This window comes from Natator depressus, chromosome 1 (assembly GCF_965152275.1).
Source record: "Natator depressus isolate rNatDep1 chromosome 1, rNatDep2.hap1, whole genome shotgun sequence".
Lineage (NCBI taxonomy): Eukaryota > Metazoa > Chordata > Testudines > Cheloniidae > Natator > Natator depressus.
This window is the reverse complement of record NC_134234.1, coordinates 218,950,063-218,969,290: the sequence shown is the minus strand read 5'-3', so window position 1 is coordinate 218,969,290 and position 19,228 is coordinate 218,950,063. Positions and strand designations below refer to the sequence as shown.

Sequence of the window (19,228 nt, the reverse complement as noted above, 5' to 3'; positions counted from 1 at the left end):
TATTTAAATAAACAACCATTCCAGACCTTCCTCACGACATGTGGCTAATAATCCTGTTAGGGTTCCCACTGAAAAGGAAATATAGTCTGAAAAGAAACATTTTAAATTAATCTCTCACCTCATTAGCAGCTGGAGGCTGTGACATTGTAGCCAAATGCACACAGAAAGAGGTCCCAAGCATAGAAAATTGGCCAGCGAGGGCAGGGGGAAGTGTTAGTGATGGAAAAGATAATTGATAAAAAAAAATCCAGAGACCTGCTGTTGGTGGGGCTGTCCATTTACATGGCAGTGGAAGCAAATCTTCCACAGCTCTGAGTCAGACCCTGCCCCTTGATTCCAGTGTTTAATGTGGAAGGAGTTCCATGCACTTTGTGATAAGTAGGCCACGTTTATTTTTGTTACAGCTGTTGCAGGCGTCATGGATTTGATGATTGTCGTGGTTTCTAAAAAAAGGGAACTGATACTGATGTCTGTCCGTTACTTGTTAATTGGCCACTAATTGACTTAGCTGAACTCACCTAGTCATCCTTTTCTTAGCAAATCCATCCCCAATGCTATTTCCATGGAAAGGTGATTCCTTTGCGTATCCATCCTGGTGACCAGTGGGAGCTCCGTATTGAGGGCTCAGGGGACACTGCTTCACTCAGAACACTGAGAACTTGTAATCAGAATGAAACCAACGGCTTTCCATCCCAGTTCCCTGTGCCATTCAAAGTTGTTGTGATTTATCCACAGGCTGGTTTCTGTGTGAAACATCTGAGCCTGTGCTCAACACTGTGTGCTAGTGAGGTGTACGTTCCGGTACAGTGCTCTGCAGCAGCAGCGATAGGGTTTCACTGAACAGTCAACTAACCGCACCATGGCACTTCGCAAAAGTGCCCTTCCTTGACAAGTACATGTAGCATGGAGGGAGGTTACAATGACCTGTTTAATATGTGGTCGCAGAGCTGCCGTTGCTAGCACACTGTGTTTTTCACGTTTAGGTGGATATCAAGAAGCCTCTTAGAGATGAAACCAATGTTGAAGTCCTGAAGTCCGGGCGCTATTACATTCTCTTACTGGGCAAAGGAATCTCTGTAACCTGGGATCTGGCCATGGGTGTCTCAGTTATTTTGAAAGAACATTTCAAAGTAAGTACCTTTGATTTACTTCTCATTCTCACTAGGAAAGTGCTTCTAATGTTCCCTAATGAATACACCTGGACAGATCCTTCTGGGGGAGCAAGGAAGGAATTCAGTATTTCTTATGTAGGCACGTTAATAGATTCATGGGAAACATTAGGCCCCCTCTCAAAAAACAAAAGGCCTTTCTACTAATACACTATGGACTAATCTTTTCTGTAGTGGTTCAACACTAAGGGCTCAGTTATGGTTCTCAGTAGGTTGAACCATGCTAGGAATGGAGAGGGAGGAGGAGCACTTAGGCATCATGCCCTGAATGAGGGCAACTGAAAGGGACAGTTTCTTCTGGGAGCAGGAGGGAATGCATTTCTGAGCAGGCTTTGCTAGTGCTCCCCACAGCACAGTGACCTTCATGAGCAGCAGAAGTGGGCCAATAACTAAATCCATGACTCACCCAGACACACTCCCAACAGAGTCAGTCAGAACAGGCGGTGGTAGCCAGTCTCCCCTTCTTGATCCCTGGAGTGCTGGGAGACCGATTACTCTTGCTCCTTTCTGTGTTGGTATGGTGAGAATTGGGGCTAAAGGCCTTTGCCCACAGTAATGCTGCTGCCAGGGGCAGGCATTGTGTAGCCTTGCATCTATAGAGCACGAGAATAAAGAGGTTCATTAACAAAACTCCATGTCACTCTAAAGGTGGAAGATTTATGTGTTTGTGTTTTTTCCCCTGGAAGGATCAAGTGTGTGGTCTGTGTGGGAATTTTGATGGAATCCAGAACAATGATTTGACCAGCAGCAGTAAGCATCTAGAAGTGGATCCAGTTGACTTTGGGAATTCCTGGAAAGTCAATCCAGGTTGCGCTGATGTCAGAAAGGTGACTGTGAATGAACTGGGAAAACTGTTTTCTAATGGTTACTACCTCAGTTAGGGATTGCTGAATGGCTGTGGAGGAAAACAAACAAACTTAACTGACCCCTCTCCCAGAATTCACACCAAACTGGAATCTTTTCTGAGATCTGATAAAAGTTTAGTTAACTTCTTAACATTTTCCAGGACCTCTGTGCTGCTTGGGTTTGGACAACTGTTTAAACAGCCAAATCGTGTGATAGAGGCTGTTCTCACAGCATGCTAGCCCAGATGCAGGCGATCCAGCTGTAACTAGAAATCACATTTGAAAGCCTGATCTCACAGAATTTCTAGCTACATTTCCAGAAAGGAGAAGTTCAGATAAACATCCAGTTTCCCCTCATCCTAACCTTTAGAGGCTGTCCATTATAAGCATTTGCTGGCCCTTGGAGTTTTTCTGTATTTTTCTCACCTTTTCTGAACTGCATATTCACCCCTAGATTCCTATGATCATTGCAGAGTGTTTTTTGTAAGGTGTAAACTGCAAGATATGCTAGGGTACCACAAGTTAAGAAGATTCCTAGTAAATAAAGTGCATGGGGACATGAGATTCAGAAATAGAGCTATAACACTAGGGGTTGGAGTCAGGAAAACTTATAATGATAGAAGGATGATGGTAAAATAGGAACTATGATGGAAAAGGGAGAGAAGGCAAAGTCATGGGCCCGGACTTGGTCATGGCTGCAATATGCAGATTCTTTGTAAGTCACGGGCCTACTCTTGCTCCCATCAAAGTCAATGGAAGTTTCAACATTGTCTAAAATGGGAGCAGGATTGGACTCACAATAGCTTCCTAAGGTAACAGATGACTTATAGTTGTCTATGCTAAAAATAAGCATTTCTTTTCTTGCTTCTCTCAGACTCCCTAGTAAAGCTATCCCATTTGTATGTATCACTAAATGATGCACCTAGGCAAGGCAAGCAGCAAGCATGACACCATAGAAAGAGCAGGGGGCACCATCATGATATGTGGATTGGCTTCCAAGCACACTAAAAGGAGGCCATCTTTAAAGTCTGCCAACTTCAAAGTCACCCATTTCCCAGATCCTACCTCTCTCCCAGTCATTCTCACAAAATGGCTCCCCAACCCATCCCACCCTCATTCCCTAGCGGCTGCTTTTCTCCTCAATCCCCTCTGCCCATTGGTAGCGTCACCATTTCTCTGATTTCCCCCTCCAGTCCTGCCTTAATGGTTCCTCTCTTCCTTCTTTCCTGCTGTTTACCTTCCCACCAGAGGTGTCTCAGTGCACATCTGTAGGTGGCTTTTTCTCCCGCCAGTGGCTGGTGCCACTGGCTGCTCCCTGGCTTTAAAGTAGGAGCTCTTCTTTCTGAGAAAAGGTAGGGAAGTATGGGCAGCCCTGCTTCATGCTGCTCCTCTCCCTTCCAGGCTAGCTGGAGGTCTCAGGCACTGTGGCAGCTCAGGCTTCAGCATGGGCTATACAAGCCTGCCTGGAACTCTGGGTAATTAATTACACAGGCAACTAGCCCAGGCTGAAGCCCACGCTGGTGTGACTTCACTGCTACTGGTGCCCGAGTTAACTAGACTAAAGCTAGCTCAGGTGTATCTACATAAGGTGCCATCACACCCCATGACTGCAGTGGAGACATCCTCTGTAGCTCTGCCCCTTCTCTTCCTTTTTCCTTCCTCCTCGTTCCCCATGGGCCAGTCAGGAATCTCTCACTGGGTCTCTCCCCCCTGCAGCCCTGGTGGCTTCTGTTGTGCTCTGGAACCCCAAGTACCCCAGTGGCCCCAGGGTGACAGCAGCAAGGTTACGATATGGGTGGTGGCAGTTAGAATATAGAATAGAGTGCAGAGGCAGCCAGCACAGAAACAGCAGCACCCATTCGGTCGAATAGTATCAGGTCACACTAACAGGCAATCACATTGCCACATCAACTTGGATGGCTACAGTCCAGAGGAGCAGCCGCAGCATTAACACATGACTCAGGCATGCAGAATGGGAAGACTCTCTCACAGTGTTAATAGAATGGGTGTGCTGCAGCCTACCCTCTGGAAGTGAGGGGCTCATGCCAGTTTCCTTTGTGAAAAACAGAACGTGGCAGGCAGTGTGAGCAGGTGTTGGTACTGATAGGCAGCAGCTTGACTCACAGCCTTGAGCAAAGGCACTTGGCTACAAGAAAGAATAAAGAAGTGAGAAGAAACTGAATTAATACCCTTATTGGTACACTCAAATGGGAAGACTGCTTTTTACTGCTAATAGTTTCTGGGCTTGGGCATGATCTAGCACCATGTTCTCCTCAGTGCTGAATATCCTTTTTCGGGGAGGGAGCAAGAGAAATTTTCTTGCCAGCTGTGCTGAGACTGGCCAGCCATTCACTGTTCCAGCCTAGTAAGCGAGAGAATCTAGCAAAATATCTCTGCAATAAATATTTTCCAGACCACGTGCTTTCCTGTTGCCATGCTGAGCTTGGGGTGGGGGTGGGGAATGTTGCACTCTCTCCAGTCACAGTGATGTTCTGTGTTTCTGCTGAAGGCAGACATGTACCAATCCCAATGAAAGCCCCCATTAAGTGGTGTCAGCTCTCAGGCTCATTGGAAAGCTACATCTGGTCATTTTTGCAATGTGGATATTTGCTGCAGGTTGAACTAAGGTCACCAAAGTGATTTCTGAAGCTTAAACTACAGTTTAAAAGCCACAGAGGGTAGAGACAGAGAAAACCTTATAGTAGAGTTGTTTGAATAACTGATTTTGTGGTTTTGCTGACAGTTCCAAAAAATCAGGGGGGAAAATCATTTTGGATAGACCCCAAAACTGAAATTTTTCAGTTTTTTTTGGTGCATTGAAAAGTTTAAAAAATGGTTTGAACAAAACATATTGTGTAGATTTTGCATTTTTTTTATGTTTTTGCATTAAAAAATACAAAATAGAAGGAAATTTCAAAACAAGTTTGTTTCAACCTGAAAAACCAAAACATTTATTTTGTTTAGAAATGACAGAATGAAATGGTTAGACCTTGTTGGATTTTTTTTTTTAAAGTGAACTAGCAAAATATTTTGGTGTTGCCAAATCTGCATTTGTCACTGACAATTTTCATCCATCTCTACCTATGAGGTGATCTAGTCTAGTCTATACTCTGCCCTTGCCATAAGGTTTCCCTGCAGTGTGGTAGGTTAAAGCTTTGTCCAATAAACAAATAGTTTGTTATGAAAAATGTCTAGTGTTCAGAGCCGGCCATATATACATGATTAAGTGAAAATCCTGATGTTCTAGGGTCAGGGCTAACATGACAGTCTCTGCTTGTGTCCTATAACATTAAGCTCCCACAGGGGCAGACTATGACTACTTCATTGTGCAATGACAACGTAGTGAAGCAAATGATGGTGGAAACTTCATGCAGCATATTGACCAGTGAGATCTTCAAAGAATGCAAAAAACTGGTAAGTCTTTTGTCATTCCCTTCATGTCCTCCAGTCCTACATGGGCTGTCCTGAGATGCTTACAGCTGTGGGACTTGCCAATGTGCCACTGCTTGAGAGAGCATCCCAGATTCTAAAGTGAGAAAGGTGTTGCTGGCAGTGATTTCACAGAGGAACTGGCTGAGACCATTTGCCTATTCTAGTATCCCCTTGCTGAGAGTAGCCGGTTGTAGTTATTTCAGAGGAAGGTGCAAGGGACACCTCTGGTGGACAGTTATTGAATAACAGGCCCATGAAGGAAATTTCATCTTCACCCTCAGACAGTTAGTAGTTGGCATCTGTCGTTTAGTATGTGGATTTATGCCTTAAAACAAACAATCCCCGCCCCCACCCACAAACAAAAAACAGATTTAATTAAATGGTGGATGTTCTCATTATCCATATAAGTGTTTATTTTTTCTTGAAACCTACTGAGCTCACTGCCTTATCCATATATTGTGGCAATGTGTTAATTGTGCACTATGCAGAAAAGGCTTTCCTTTTATCAGTTATGTATCTATTGCCTTTGTTTCGCTGAATGTCTTCTCATTCTTTTATTATGTGAAAAAATAAATAGGACCACCCCATTTACTATCTCTACCATTCATTATATTCTTATAAGGTTGTTTCCTCTTATTTATCTCCTCTCTAAATTAAACAGTTCCAGTCAATTTCAATCTCTCCTTATACAGAAGGCTTTCCTGCATCTTATCATTTATTTTGCCAGTCTCTGAATGCTGTCTATTTCTATTAGATCTTTTTTGAGGTAGGGTGATGAAAACTGCACCCAGTATTCCGTGGCATGATAATATTTTCATGAGTATACTGTTTATCAAGTTAATACAATATATTTATTCGAAGCTAAATTCAAACTTGCCTCCACAGTGTCCTTTTTAATATCACCAATGGCTAAATCCCTTGGGCCTGATCTAAAAGCCCATTGAAATCAATGCAAGTCTTTCCATTGACTTCACTGGACTTTGAATCTGCCCCCTTTTGTTTTCTCTGTTCAGTGTAATAACTAGAAGGATGAAAAAAAAAGGTCAAGGAATCCAGTCTTTTCTGTCCCTTTCATTATTGTGGTATTTAATCTGGTAAACAATAGGAACTGCTAAACTTTGTAGATTGAGAATGAAGAGTCCTCATGCATGCGGGTGTGGGTCACTTGCCAGATGTATCTGGGTATATCTCATTTAATAATTTCCCTGGCATTGCAGTGGCCTTGGACACTGGTTAGGGTGGCCATATTTCCCAAAGGGAAAATGGGACACCACGCAGAGCTGGCCCAAGCCGAGCACCCAGGCCCTGCCCCCCAACTTCCCTGCGCATGGGGCTGACCTGAGTTGCTGGCCCGAGCCCTGCTGGCTCCCTCTTCCCCTTGCCCTGCACGGGGTGGCATAGCCGCTCACCTGAACCCTGCCTGCCCCCCATGCATTGTTCCCCTGCATGTTCCTCTGCACTCCACTAAGGATTCACCCCCCACTTTTTTGGCAAAAGTGGGCAGTTGTCTGATTTGCTCTAGCCCACTGATGATCAGTTGGCAAGAGCAAATGGGACAAATTCCCACTTTTGCCAAAAAAGTCAGGATGGCTGGGACACAGCTTAAAAAAGGGACTGTCCCAGCAAAAATGTGACCTATGATAACCCTAGCACTGGTGCAACTTGGTCCCTTCCTATTCTGGGCCTGAAGCACGTAGGAGTTTAGTCTCCTGAGGGATATAATACTTTGGTCTCTTTTAGGTTGTTTGGTTTAGTGTGCAGGTGCTGGGTGGTGCTGGTGGCCTGTGATATACAGCAGGTCGGACTAGATGATCTGGCGGTCCCTTCTGGCTTTAAACTTTATTGCTCACATTTTAGAAATTAGAACTTTTATTTTTCACGAAAGGGCCTGATTCTCATTTACACTTAGAGCCCCTTACACTTCTGTGACAGCGTGACTGTAATTCACACCTACTTTAAGGCCTTGTTAGACTGCTAGAGAGGCGTGAAAGAGCTGTAGTATGAAAAAGAATCAGGTCCAAAATATTTAAATATGCTTCTATATTTCCCATCATTTAATGGTTTCTAGAAACTGCAGAGTTTGCTCGAAGGGTTGGTTATGTTTCATGACCTTGGGCGTGACCATACTCCCATTGACATCGATGCAATGGCCTCCAGCAACTCCAGTGGAGGTCAGATGGGGCACCAAATGAACAGCCAAATGATATCATGAGCAAGTCCATTTAGAGGCAGGAGATGCATGAAATGAGTTTATCCGGTGTAACTCTCCCTTTAGGTGAATCCGGAGCCGTATATGGATATCTGCATGTACGATACTTGTGCCTGCGAATCTATTGGGGATTGTGCTTGCTTTTGTGATGCTATCGCAACCTATGCCCATATCTGTGCCCAAAAAGGTGCAGTCGTTCACTGGAGATCACCAACTCTGTGCCGTAAGTACCAGGCAGCTGAGCGAAACACCTAGTAATGGCTTGGCAGGAGTTACTGCAGCAAGAAAAATCAAAGACATGCTTATTTTTAATCCGCTGATGGCTCAGCTAGAACACCTTTTCATTAAATCCAGTCCTGCTCCCACTGATGTCAGTCGGAGTCCTGCTATTAATGTTAATGGGGACAGGACTTGGCAAGGGTCCCCAGTCCTGGGTGATGGTTCCTCAGGGTAACCCTTTGTCTTCTACATTTCCATGCACATCCCAGATCACACCTTGAAAAAAGATGGGGCTTACTCCTTTCATTAGGGAGACACAATAGACTTGGAAATACAAATCTGAACTAAGAAATGGAAATGTTTGCTGTAAATGTTTGCTAAATTGAAAGTAAATTCCTAGCAATTATTTCTAGTAGCAGCCAGTGATATTGGTCACAGTATAGGTTTGGGTGTATGAAAAGAATTGTGTGAATACTTTGCCAGCCTCTGGTGTGCCTAAAATAAACACTTCTCTGGTAAGTGTGGCTATATATGTGACTCCAAGCCTTCTGCCTGGATCCTAGAGCTGTGGTGAATGCAATCTGAGATGGCTTTTTAAACTGATTCTTCTTATTGCATAGCACAAAGTTGTGAGGATCTGAACAAGCACGAATTGGAGTATCAGTGTGAATGGAGATATAACAGCTGTGGACCTGCCTGCCCTATAACATGCCAGCACTTTGAACCTGTGGCGTGCCCTCTGCAATGTGTAGAAGGATGCCATGTGCACTGTCCTGAAGGTAAACCCACTGTCTTCTTTACACAGTTAGTTGGCATTTCCTGCTCAGCTCTTATCACTTACTGGTATCTTTGTACTCCCCCGCCCCCGAAACGTTGCATGAAATGTTTTTTTTTAAGACTGGAAATAAGCAGATTTGTAAGATCAGTGCCTGTGAAATGTTCATATGCAAAAGTTACATCTTTAACAATCTTACTGGTAAGCTTGCATCACTGTTTCCATCAAGGAAAGAAGACGGTGACCAGATGTTCCAGTTTACTAGGCTTATCCTGGTTTTCTGGAGCTGTCCAGAATGATTATATTGAAACCAGGGTTTTGACCAGATCTCAGTGGAATCCTAGGGCATCTCACCTGGACTTAACTTCCTGTGTCCCTTATTGTTCCTGTTTTCTGTGCTGCACTGGCCACATAGTCAGAAATCTCCCTTTACACCTTTCATCTGTTCGGAGTCAGGAATAGGAGTGAAACCCACTCTTGGCTTAGAACTTCTGAGAGGCACACAGTGCATTGAGGCAATGGAGGCACGGGATGTACATTAGGGAATAGAGAGAAACATTGTGGGCAGTGACAGCAGCGCCTTTAAAGGAGGGCGAAGCAGGGAATGGGAGAGGAAGATAGGAAGAGAGCAAGGAAGGCAGGGGAAGGGAATAGAAATCAAAGGAGGGAAGGGAGAATAAAGAGAAGGAAGAAAGTGGGGAAAAAAAGGAGGGGAGAGGGAAAGTGAGAAAGGGTGCAGAGGACAAAATGAGACAGAAAATTGAGAAGAATAAGTCAGAAGGGCAGAGAGTTGAGGAGAGGAGGAAACTATATATTGTAGGACCAACAATCACAAAACCAATCCATTCCCCTCACCAATCCCCTGTGCACACACAGAGCAGAGCTATCAATCCAGGGAGTAGTGAGAGTAGAATCCACTAGGTACATCTTTAAGTAGTATGGTGTTTAGTACTTAAATATTAGGGCAGGTCCACACTACTGCTTAAGTCGATCTAACTTGCATCGCTCAGGGCTGTGAAAAAGACACCCCTGTGAGCAACGCAAGTTACAGTGACCTAAGCGCTGTCCACACCGTTCTATGTCGGCGGGAGATGCTCTCCCACCAATGTAGCTTCCGCCTCTCACGGGGGTGGAGTAATTATGCTGAAGGGAGAGCGCTCTCCCATTGGCATACAGCATCTTCACCAGATGCTCTACAGTGGCGCAGGTGGATCGGTGCAGCTGGGCCGATGTAGGGCTTTTAGTGTAGACCTGCCCTTAGAGTGACAGATGCCCGAGTAATACCTAAGATGAATAGTCATAATGGGGAGAAAATGATAAATCAGCCTGCAAGAACGCAGTAAAAAATGCCCAAAGGGACCAAGAAAAATCAGTAATGTGGGTGTAAAAGGGTAAATGCCATTTTCTTCTGGTGCACCTGGTTTTCAGTCTCAAAATACATTCACCCTGTGTGTAGCATGAGCTACTGCATATAATATGCACTGGTGTTAGTATTTTGAATAGCTCAATAAAAATGCTATGGAGAAAATAAAGATTTACTTGGTGTCAAACTAACAGCTAGTTTAATATGAAGAGCATGTTCTAAACCTTTGAGCACAATCCAAGTATCATTGATCTTGTCATATTTTTAAAGCCTCTAAATACAGCCATCAGCTTAACATCTGCTTTGCAACTTATGAAACCCTGCTGTGCTGTTTTAAAACAGGAAAAATACTTGATGAACTATCCCAGTCATGTATTGATCCAGAAGGCTGTCCTGTATGTATATTAGAAGGTGCCAGGATCCCCCATGGAAAGACAGTTGTTTTGAACAAAGATGATGATGAACATTGTCTATCATGGTAAGATACAGATTTTTATTCAACACGAATGTCTTTTATGGGGGCAGAAAATGAAATTCATTCTCATGAATATACTGTGGATATAGTTTTGAATATACTATTATGGGCCTGAATATGATGCCCTTTTTCATGCAACCTGAAATTTTCCAACAAGACTAAGGGTATTAGGCCCCCAAATTCTATTGAAATTCAGTGGGAATGAGGTATCTAACTCCATAAGGTTGCTTTGAAAAACCTAGCCCTACTCCACAAGTGATCCTGTTGACTCCATTTTTGGAATAAGATACTATTCAATGTGAGTAAGGTATCAGAATTTGGTCCTATCTCAATACTTTAAAGTCCTATATAAAGTTAAGGTTATGAATGTGTTATCTCTCTAGAATGCCACCAAGACAAGTAGGTGCTGGAAGGTTATGCTGTGTAATTGGAAAAGTAATTTCTCCAAGATTTACTGAAGGTATTCTAGGGCCCAGTCCTGTAAATACTTGCATCCAGGCTTAATGAAGTCAATGGGATCATGCCTGGTACTGTAAGCACTATGCAGAATCAGGGCCTTACATTGCTTTGAGGGAGGAACTCACTATTTTTGTGTCCTGTACAGTAGCAAGGTGCATAAAAGTTTGAATTTAGCTCTGTAGTATCCATAATTTTGACATTCTTCAAATACCCATCCCTTTGATGGATGGATACTTCCATTAGTCAGGCATAGTGCAGTAAATATGAGAAAGTTTTCCACCACGTAATTTGCCCACATTTAATAGAAGTGGCTGTAGATCTGCAAAAACTATGGGCTCAGACTAAAACCCTAGATCCAACCCCCCTGAACATTTTGGAAGTTCAGACTGGGTCTGAACTTTGAATCTCTGGCCTGTCACTGGTAGTAACTAACTGATTTATAAGCCTCATGGAATTGGTTCTGTTATGTTGATTAATTAAGTAATGTATTTTCTTTTAACAGTATAAATTGCAAGCTCTGAATTCCATCAAAAGGTCAAAAATGCATCTACATAAACCAGTTCCCTAATTTTCACAATACTTAATAATAATTTATCTTTAATGTTGATACACTAACCACCACTCACATAAGGTTTTAGAACATTATGTAAACTTACCTCACTAGGGAAACATCTTTGCACGTAGCTGTCACCTAATTTAGATGCCTACACCATCTGTACAAACAATAGAAAATATTGTACAAAAATGAATTTTATAGCAAATATCCAAAGGAAATTGGAATCTCATTCACAAAATATTGCATTAGGATTAAAATAATAAATCATATATGTTACAATATGCTAAATGCCAAAGGGAGTTGTGTATTCTCCAATTAAGAAGCTAAAAGCAGCGTGAAAGAACACAGCCTTGGGAGAACTTGAATTTGGATGTCACATTTAAAGTGCTGTTTTGCTCTGAAAAATGGCATCTTCTTACGTGCTAGACTGGTCCCTGGTTGCTTTCATTAGCGAAGAAAATAAGTGTTTACTGCCCATCATTCTAGTTAACACTGCAAAGCTGGCATGGCTCAGAGGGAAGAGGCTTCAATCGCTCCCTTCACATGCATATTCAACAGAATTGTTTACTAAGTTCCAAACAGTTATGCTTGTACAACCACACTGAAGACAGCAAAATTTCACAGGAGCCACTGAGGAAAGAATTTGGCCGGCCCAAGGAAGCTGGTGATGATGTGTGAGAAGGAAATAATTCAGCTTATCTCTCAGATCCCGGGTTGGAATTTGAAGCTCTGACAGTTAGGAAAAAGCAAATCTTTTACGTATAAACTGTACACATTTGCTCACTGAAATCATTGAAAGATGACAAAGGCGGAACCACATGATTCAATTTTTAGAGCACATTTTCAGAGCAAAACCATAATTTAAAGAGTATGGACCAGTTTCTGATCACAGTTACGCCAATGTAAATCCCAAGTAACTCCACTGAAGTTATGTTTTGTCCTTGATCCCACACAGTATATACAGCTCTCATTGCCTGGAGTTGTAAGCCAGAAGAGTGTCGCTGTTCTGTTTAACAGTGGGAAAGAATGCCAGCAGTGTCTCTATAATGCTATCTTACATACTGTTGTGATGGGAGCTCTAGAAATAACCTGAGAGAGGTTACAAAAGTATTTGAATCCAAAAAGTGCTTGGTTTCTGGTCCTGCTCCATTCTGAGGTTTGGCATACCTCTAATTTTTTCCAGACTGTTTTGTTCATCGCTACTATGAATGATCTGAGTGGTTTTGGAGCACCCATTCAATTGCACCCTATATAATGGAGATTATTGAGGACTCCTGCTCAGTGTATTCTGTGCATTATCAAATATCCCCAGTGCATCAGATTCAATGGGTAAAGAATTTTGAAAATACCATAGTTATAGCATTAATAAATGTAAAACCAAACCAAGAACCTCCCAGCTGCCCAGATTCTTCAGAAAATCCTGAATTTTCTCCATCTTTTCTAGTGTCTCTTGTATTTCTGGAGGGACAAATGCCATTTCACACATTTTCCCTACTCTGTGTCTCCTACTGTCGAGTAGACTTGGAAAAATGCATTGAGTGGTGATCCACTAGCCTGTGCTTGGGCTCAGATGTGCTCCTTCCTCAGTCAGGCAGAGCGAAGAGCACAGAACAGATGGATTTGGCAATGTCGGAGCTGCTGAAGACATGCTAAGGGAGCACAAGCAATCTCCTGCAAGGCTGTAGATACAGGGGGAGCGGTAGTAGGTGGGAAAACGTATGGGAGAGAGAGAAAGGTGAAGAGAGAGGAGTAAGGGAGAAATGGAGGCCCATACAGAAAGTGGCAAAAAGGATGGGAACATGCAGAGGAGGCAAAAGTGGGAATGTGCCAATGGGTATGAGTGGAGGGAAAGATCTGGAAGGGAAGAGGAGTAAGGAAAGAGAGGGGAGCTCCTACTTTTTTTGAGAGAAGGGAAGAGGAAAGGGACAGAAAGAGAGAAGAAAAGCACTAGAAGAATTTTAGTACAGGGAAGAGGAGAAAAACAAGGTAAAATAAAAAATACAGGAGTAAAATACACATGGCAAAAGCTAAAGTCAAGATAATAAGAAAAAGGCAATGTGTGTGAGAGAGAAATAAGTTAAGAGTAATAATAAGATGACCTAAAAACACAGGAAGGGGAGCAAAGGGATCCAGGTGAATTTAATTGATTTCATAATGCCAATGGCAAAAGGCCATTAGAAGTGGATAGTTTTCTATGTATGAAACTTCAGTTTAAGATTTCAGGTTTGGATGAACCCATGACACGAGGCACTGCCCAGAGCGGCTTGGTCTTCACTCTGGAAAAAAAGGTGTGTTCTTAATTCGAGTTAGCTAACTTGAGTGAACTAACTCGAGGTATAATCCTCGTGAAGACAAGGCAGTGTGTAGTTTTCACATGAGTTAGCAGATCAAGGTAAACCCTTGACTCCCTCAAAGTCTTTAACTCAACATGCTTATGCATGTCAAATTACAAACTGCCTTGTCTTCACGAGGATTTTACCTCTAGTTAGTTCACTCAAGTTAAATAACTCAAGAAGAAACCTTTTTTCCTAGTGAAGATACAACCAGAGGGTGCGACCGAAATCTACTGGCCACGTTCATCAGAAGTGGTGCCTACAAATCCCAGTGGCTTCTCTGTAGCCCAGCACTTGGTGTCATGTTTCCATGATATGACGCATGTTCACCCAAAGACAGCTGGGGAAAAGACATTTATCTAATAAACTTAGTACTTTTTACATGCTTCCTGCATGCATACTTTAGTGTATTTCCATAAGTAATGATTCCATTATTGGGTGTCCCAGGATTGCTGCAGGAATAAGGAGATTTTTCCACTATGCACAATTTGCCAGGTAGCACCACTGGTGGCAGTTTTCTTTCCTCTGAAGCAACAATCATAGAGTACTGAACAAGGTAGGGTATGGAAATTGATACTCCATTGATCCAATCCGGCATGGCAAATTATATGTTCCTGCTAAATCATTTGTTTACTCGTTTCTATATAAGATATAACTGTATTCAATCAGGGGTGGTGTATTGTTATCTAAGTTCATTTTATCATTAGTTTTTTGGTGGTTCTTGCAGTCACTGTGAAGGAAAGAACTTAACATGTAGTGCCTGTGAGTCAAAAGAGAAAGAGGAAGAAATCATTACATCAACGCCTGCTTCTACAGAAGAAACAGATATAGACATAGGGACACGTGTATACTCCTGCAGCAAAATGATGGACCTGGCCTTTCTGATGGATGGCTCCAACAAACTCTCAGAAAAGGACTTTGAACTGTTAAAAGCTTTCATAATTAGCATGATGAAAAAACTCCACATCTCCCAAAAGAAAATCCGAGTGTCAATTCTGGAATACCGCACTGGCTCCAACATCTATCTTGGGCTCAAAGATATTAAAACACAATCTCAGATGAGGAAAATTGTCCAAAACATAAAATACACTGGTGGAGAAGTTGCCTCTGCCACTGAAGTGCTTAAATATATTGTTTTCCATGTGTTTGGAAAGGCACCAAGGACAAATGCTGCCAGAATTGCTCTGTTGTTGACAGCCAGCAAGTCTCCAGGAAATATTCAGCGCATCCTCCCTCTTTTGAAAAAGAAGAAAGTCACAGTAATACCAGTAGGCATCGGACCATCTATTAGTATGGAGCAAATCAAGCTAATTGAAAGGCAGTGGCCAGAAAACAGGGCCTTCATAATGAACAACGTACAGGAGTTAATGGAAAACAGGGATGAAATAATCAATTACCTGTGTGATCTTGTGCCTGAAGAAAGTGATGTGTTAACAACTACCACCCAAAAACCTACTACAACCCCACCCCGGGCAGCTAAAGTGACGGTACCCTATGAAGGTTGGGAGTTCACGAGATTAGCTACGACACCATTGCCACGTAAAGCGGTTTCCAAAGTGCTTGATATAGCTTTTGTTGTTGAAGGGTCTGAAAAAGTAGGAGAGGAGAACTTCAATATAATCAAGGAGTTCATTGCAAAAGTTATCAGAGAAATGGACATAGGAGAAGAAACCATTCATATTACTATCATACAGTACTCGTACACTGTCACTGTTGAGTACTCCTTCACTGAAGCACAGTCAAAGCAAGACATTATTGAGGTGGTGAGGAAGATACAGTACCAAGGAGGGAATGCCACCAACACTGGAAATGCCCTCAGCTATGTCTCTGAACACACATTTACCACAGACAATGGAGGCAGGGGACAAGTGCCACACTTAGTGTATATGGTGACTGCAAACCCTGCCACTGATGTCATCTCAAGTGTTGCGGGGGACATAAATGTGATCCCTATAGGTATTACCCCCAACGCGAACATTCAAGAGCTTGAGAAGATCAGTCAACGGCACACCCCAATAATCATAGAGGGTTATAACAAACTTATTCGAGAAGGACCTGAATTAGTGTTGAAAACGTGCTGCTCAAATAAATCCAGCATGGCCCCAGCAACTTCAGGTAAAGTTGGATATATTTTCTATGTATTTTCATTCTCTATTTCTCATCAGGCTTTCTCTGGAATCAGACATGGATTCTGCTTTGCATGTTGCTGTCCAAGTTGATTGGAGTGGGGGTGGAAGGTGAACTTAGGGTCATAGAAATGTAAGACTGGAAGGGACCTTGAGAAGTTATCAAGTCCAGCCCCCTGTGCTGAGGCAGGACCAAGTAAACCTAGATCATCCCTGAGAGATGTTTGTCCAACCTGTTTTTAAAAACTTCCAGTGATGGGGATTCCACAACCTTCCTTGGAAGCCTATTCCAGAGCTTAACTACCCTGATAGTTAGAAAGTTTTTCCTAATATTTAACCTAAATCTCCCTTGCTGCAGATTAGGCCCATTGCTTCTTTTCGTACCTTCAGTGGACATGGAGAACAAATTACCATTGTCCTCTTTATAACAGCCCTTTACTATTTGAAGACTGTTAATAGGTCCCTCCTCAGTCTTTTGTTTCTAAATGTGCCCAGTTTTTTTAACCTTTCCTTATAAGTCAGGTTTTCTGAACCTTTTATCACTTTTGTTGCTCTCCTCGGGACTCTCTCCAATTTCTCCATATTTTTCCTAAAGTGTGGTGTCCAGAATTGGACACAGAACTCCAGCTGACGCCTCACCAGTGCAAAATACAGCAGGACAGTTTGCTCCTGTGTCTTACATAGAGTGCTTCTGTTAATACATCCCAGAATTATATTAGTCTTTTTTGCAACTGCATCACACTGGTGGCTTATATTCAATTTGTGATCCATTATAACCCTCAGATCCTTTTCAGCAGTACCACCACCTAGCCCGTTGTTCTCCATTTTTAGTTGTGTATTTGATTTTTTTCCTTCCTAATTAAAGTGCTTTGTCCTTGTCTTTATTGAATTTCATCTCGTTGAATTCAGACCAATTCTCAAATTTGTCAAGGTCAATTCAGAATTCTAATTCTGACCTCAAAAGTGCTTGCAACGGCACCTGCTTGGTTTTATCCACAAATTATAGAACCATACTCTCCACTCTATTATTCAAGTCATTAATGAAAATATTGAATTGTGCCAGACCTAGGACTGACCCCTACGGGACTGCACTAGATATGCCCTCCCAATTTGACAGTAAACTGTTGTTCAATATGGTCTTTCAACCAGTTGTGCACTCACCTTATAGTAAATTCATCTAGATCACATGGTTGCTTATGAGAAGTCACGTGGGACTGTCAAAAGCCTTACTAAAATCAAGATACATCACATCTAATGCTTCTTCTTATCCAGTCAGCCAGTAATCCTGCCAAAGAAGGAAATTAGGTTGGTTTGGCATGATTTGTCCTTGACAGATGCATGCTGGTTATTCCTTTTAACCCGATGGCACTGGAGGTGCTTACAAATTGATTGTTAATAATTTGTTCCAGTATCTTTCTGGGTATCAAAGTTAGGCTGACTGGTCTAAAATTTCTCAGGTCCTCTTTGTTCCTCTTTTAAAGATAGGTATTATGTTTGTCCTTCTGTAGTCCTCTGGGACCTCATCTGTCCTTCAGGAGTTCTCAAAGATAAGTGTTAATAGTTCCGAGATTGCTTCAACTAGTTCCTTAAGTACCCTCAGAAGAATATCATCAGGCTCTGCTGACTTGAATATATCTAACTTATCTAAATATTCTTTAACCTATTCTTTCCATATTTTGGCTTGCATTCCTTCATCCTTTTTGTTAATATTAATTGTGTTGTGTATCTAGTCAACATTTTAGTGAAGACTGAAGCAAATAGGCATTAAACCCTTCAGTCTTCCTGATGTCATCAGTTATTATCTCTCCTTTCCCATTAAGTACAGGATCTACACTTTCCTTCATCCTTCTCTTGCTCTGAATATATTTTAAGAAACTCTTCCGGTTATCTTTTAAGTCCCTTGCTAAGTGTAATTCATTTTGTGCCTTAGTCTTTCTGATTTTTTCCCTTCATGCTTGTGCTGTTCTTTTGTATACCTCCTTAGTAATTTGTCCATGTTTTGACATTTTATGGGATTCCTTTTTGATTTTCAGGTAATTAAAAAACAGCTGATGGAGCCATATTGTTTTCCTCTGCCTGCCCATCAGTGGTTAAAATCACTTCCTCCCTCTGCTTCTAGAGGTTTGATTATTTCCCTGTGAAACTTTTGTGAATCATAAAAATGTAGGGCTAGAAGGGACCTCAAGAGTTCATCTACTTCATCCCCCACTGGGGCAGGGTTAAATGTACCTAAACCATCCCTCATAGGTAACCTGTTGTTAAAAGTCCCCGGTGATAGGGATTCAACAGTCTCCCTAGGTAACTTGTTACAGTACTTAACTATCCTTATAGTTAAAATTTTTTTCCTAATATTTAACTTCAATCTCTTGTGCTGCAAACTAAGCCAATTTCTACTTCTCCTACCCCTAGTGGACATGGAGAACAATTGATCACTGCCCTCTTTACAACAACCTTTTAAATATTTGAAGACTCTTACCATGTTCCCCCTCAGCCTTTTCTTCTCGAGACAAAACATACCCAGTTCTTTCAACCCTTCTTCATAGGTCAGATTTTTCTAAACCTCTTATCATTTTTATAGTTGTCTTCTGGACTGTCTCTAGTTTGTCCACATCTCTTCTGAAAGTGTGGTGCTCAAAAATGGACATGGCGTATCAGCAGAGGCCTCACTACTGCCAAGTAAAGCAAAACCTCAAAGTTTTGTTGGGTTCAGGAATGATCGTGAGATGTCCTACTTGGAGACCTGGGGGGCAAAGCTCTCATGTTGAACATACAGCTTAGTATGTTCTGACATAGAGGCAGTTACTGCTTATATCAACAGAACACCGCCCTGCTGTTTTCCCAAACTCCAGTTGTCTACTTTCCTTTTCCTGCCATCTTCCTTTCCTTATTCAGCAGACACTTGGTATGGCTATCTTATATAAGAAGCCTTTTTATATTCTTTTCAGGACTTTGCAGCAGACCAATGGATATCATGTTTCTTCTGGATGGAAGTTCCAATGTTGGAGCATCAGAGTTTGAGGAAATGAAAAGTTTTGTAAAAGCATTTATTGGAAACTATGGCATCAGTAAGTAAACAGCGCTTTAACTCTAACACTTAGTTTTCTTTTACCCTTGCTTTGTTTGTGTAAGGGCCATGACAGTATTGACCCTGATACTTTACACATACACCCTGGTTTTAAAAAAAAGTGTGTTGAAGCTTAAATTTCCATGTGTGAGTGATCTCCTGGATTTCAGTTGGCTCCCATTCTAGTGACAGTGTCCAAGGAG

The 19,228-nt window shown here is 42.1% G+C and overlaps 1 protein-coding gene across 1 annotated transcript in view; it reads left to right on the top strand.

Annotated features, from left to right (window-relative positions):
• VWF (von Willebrand factor) overlaps positions 1-19,228 on the top strand; it is a 233,184-nt gene that overhangs the window by 104,942 nt on the left and 109,014 nt on the right. The window contains exons 22-29 of the mRNA XM_074935850.1: positions 984-1,130; positions 1,856-1,996; positions 5,309-5,428; positions 7,722-7,878; positions 8,495-8,653; positions 10,355-10,490; positions 14,563-15,950; positions 18,907-19,026. Of these exons, the coding sequence (XP_074791951.1) occupies positions 984-1,130; positions 1,856-1,996; positions 5,309-5,428; positions 7,722-7,878; positions 8,495-8,653; positions 10,355-10,490; positions 14,563-15,950; positions 18,907-19,026 (2,368 nt within the window). The remainder of the gene's footprint in view (positions 1-983; positions 1,131-1,855; positions 1,997-5,308; positions 5,429-7,721; positions 7,879-8,494; positions 8,654-10,354; positions 10,491-14,562; positions 15,951-18,906; positions 19,027-19,228) is intronic.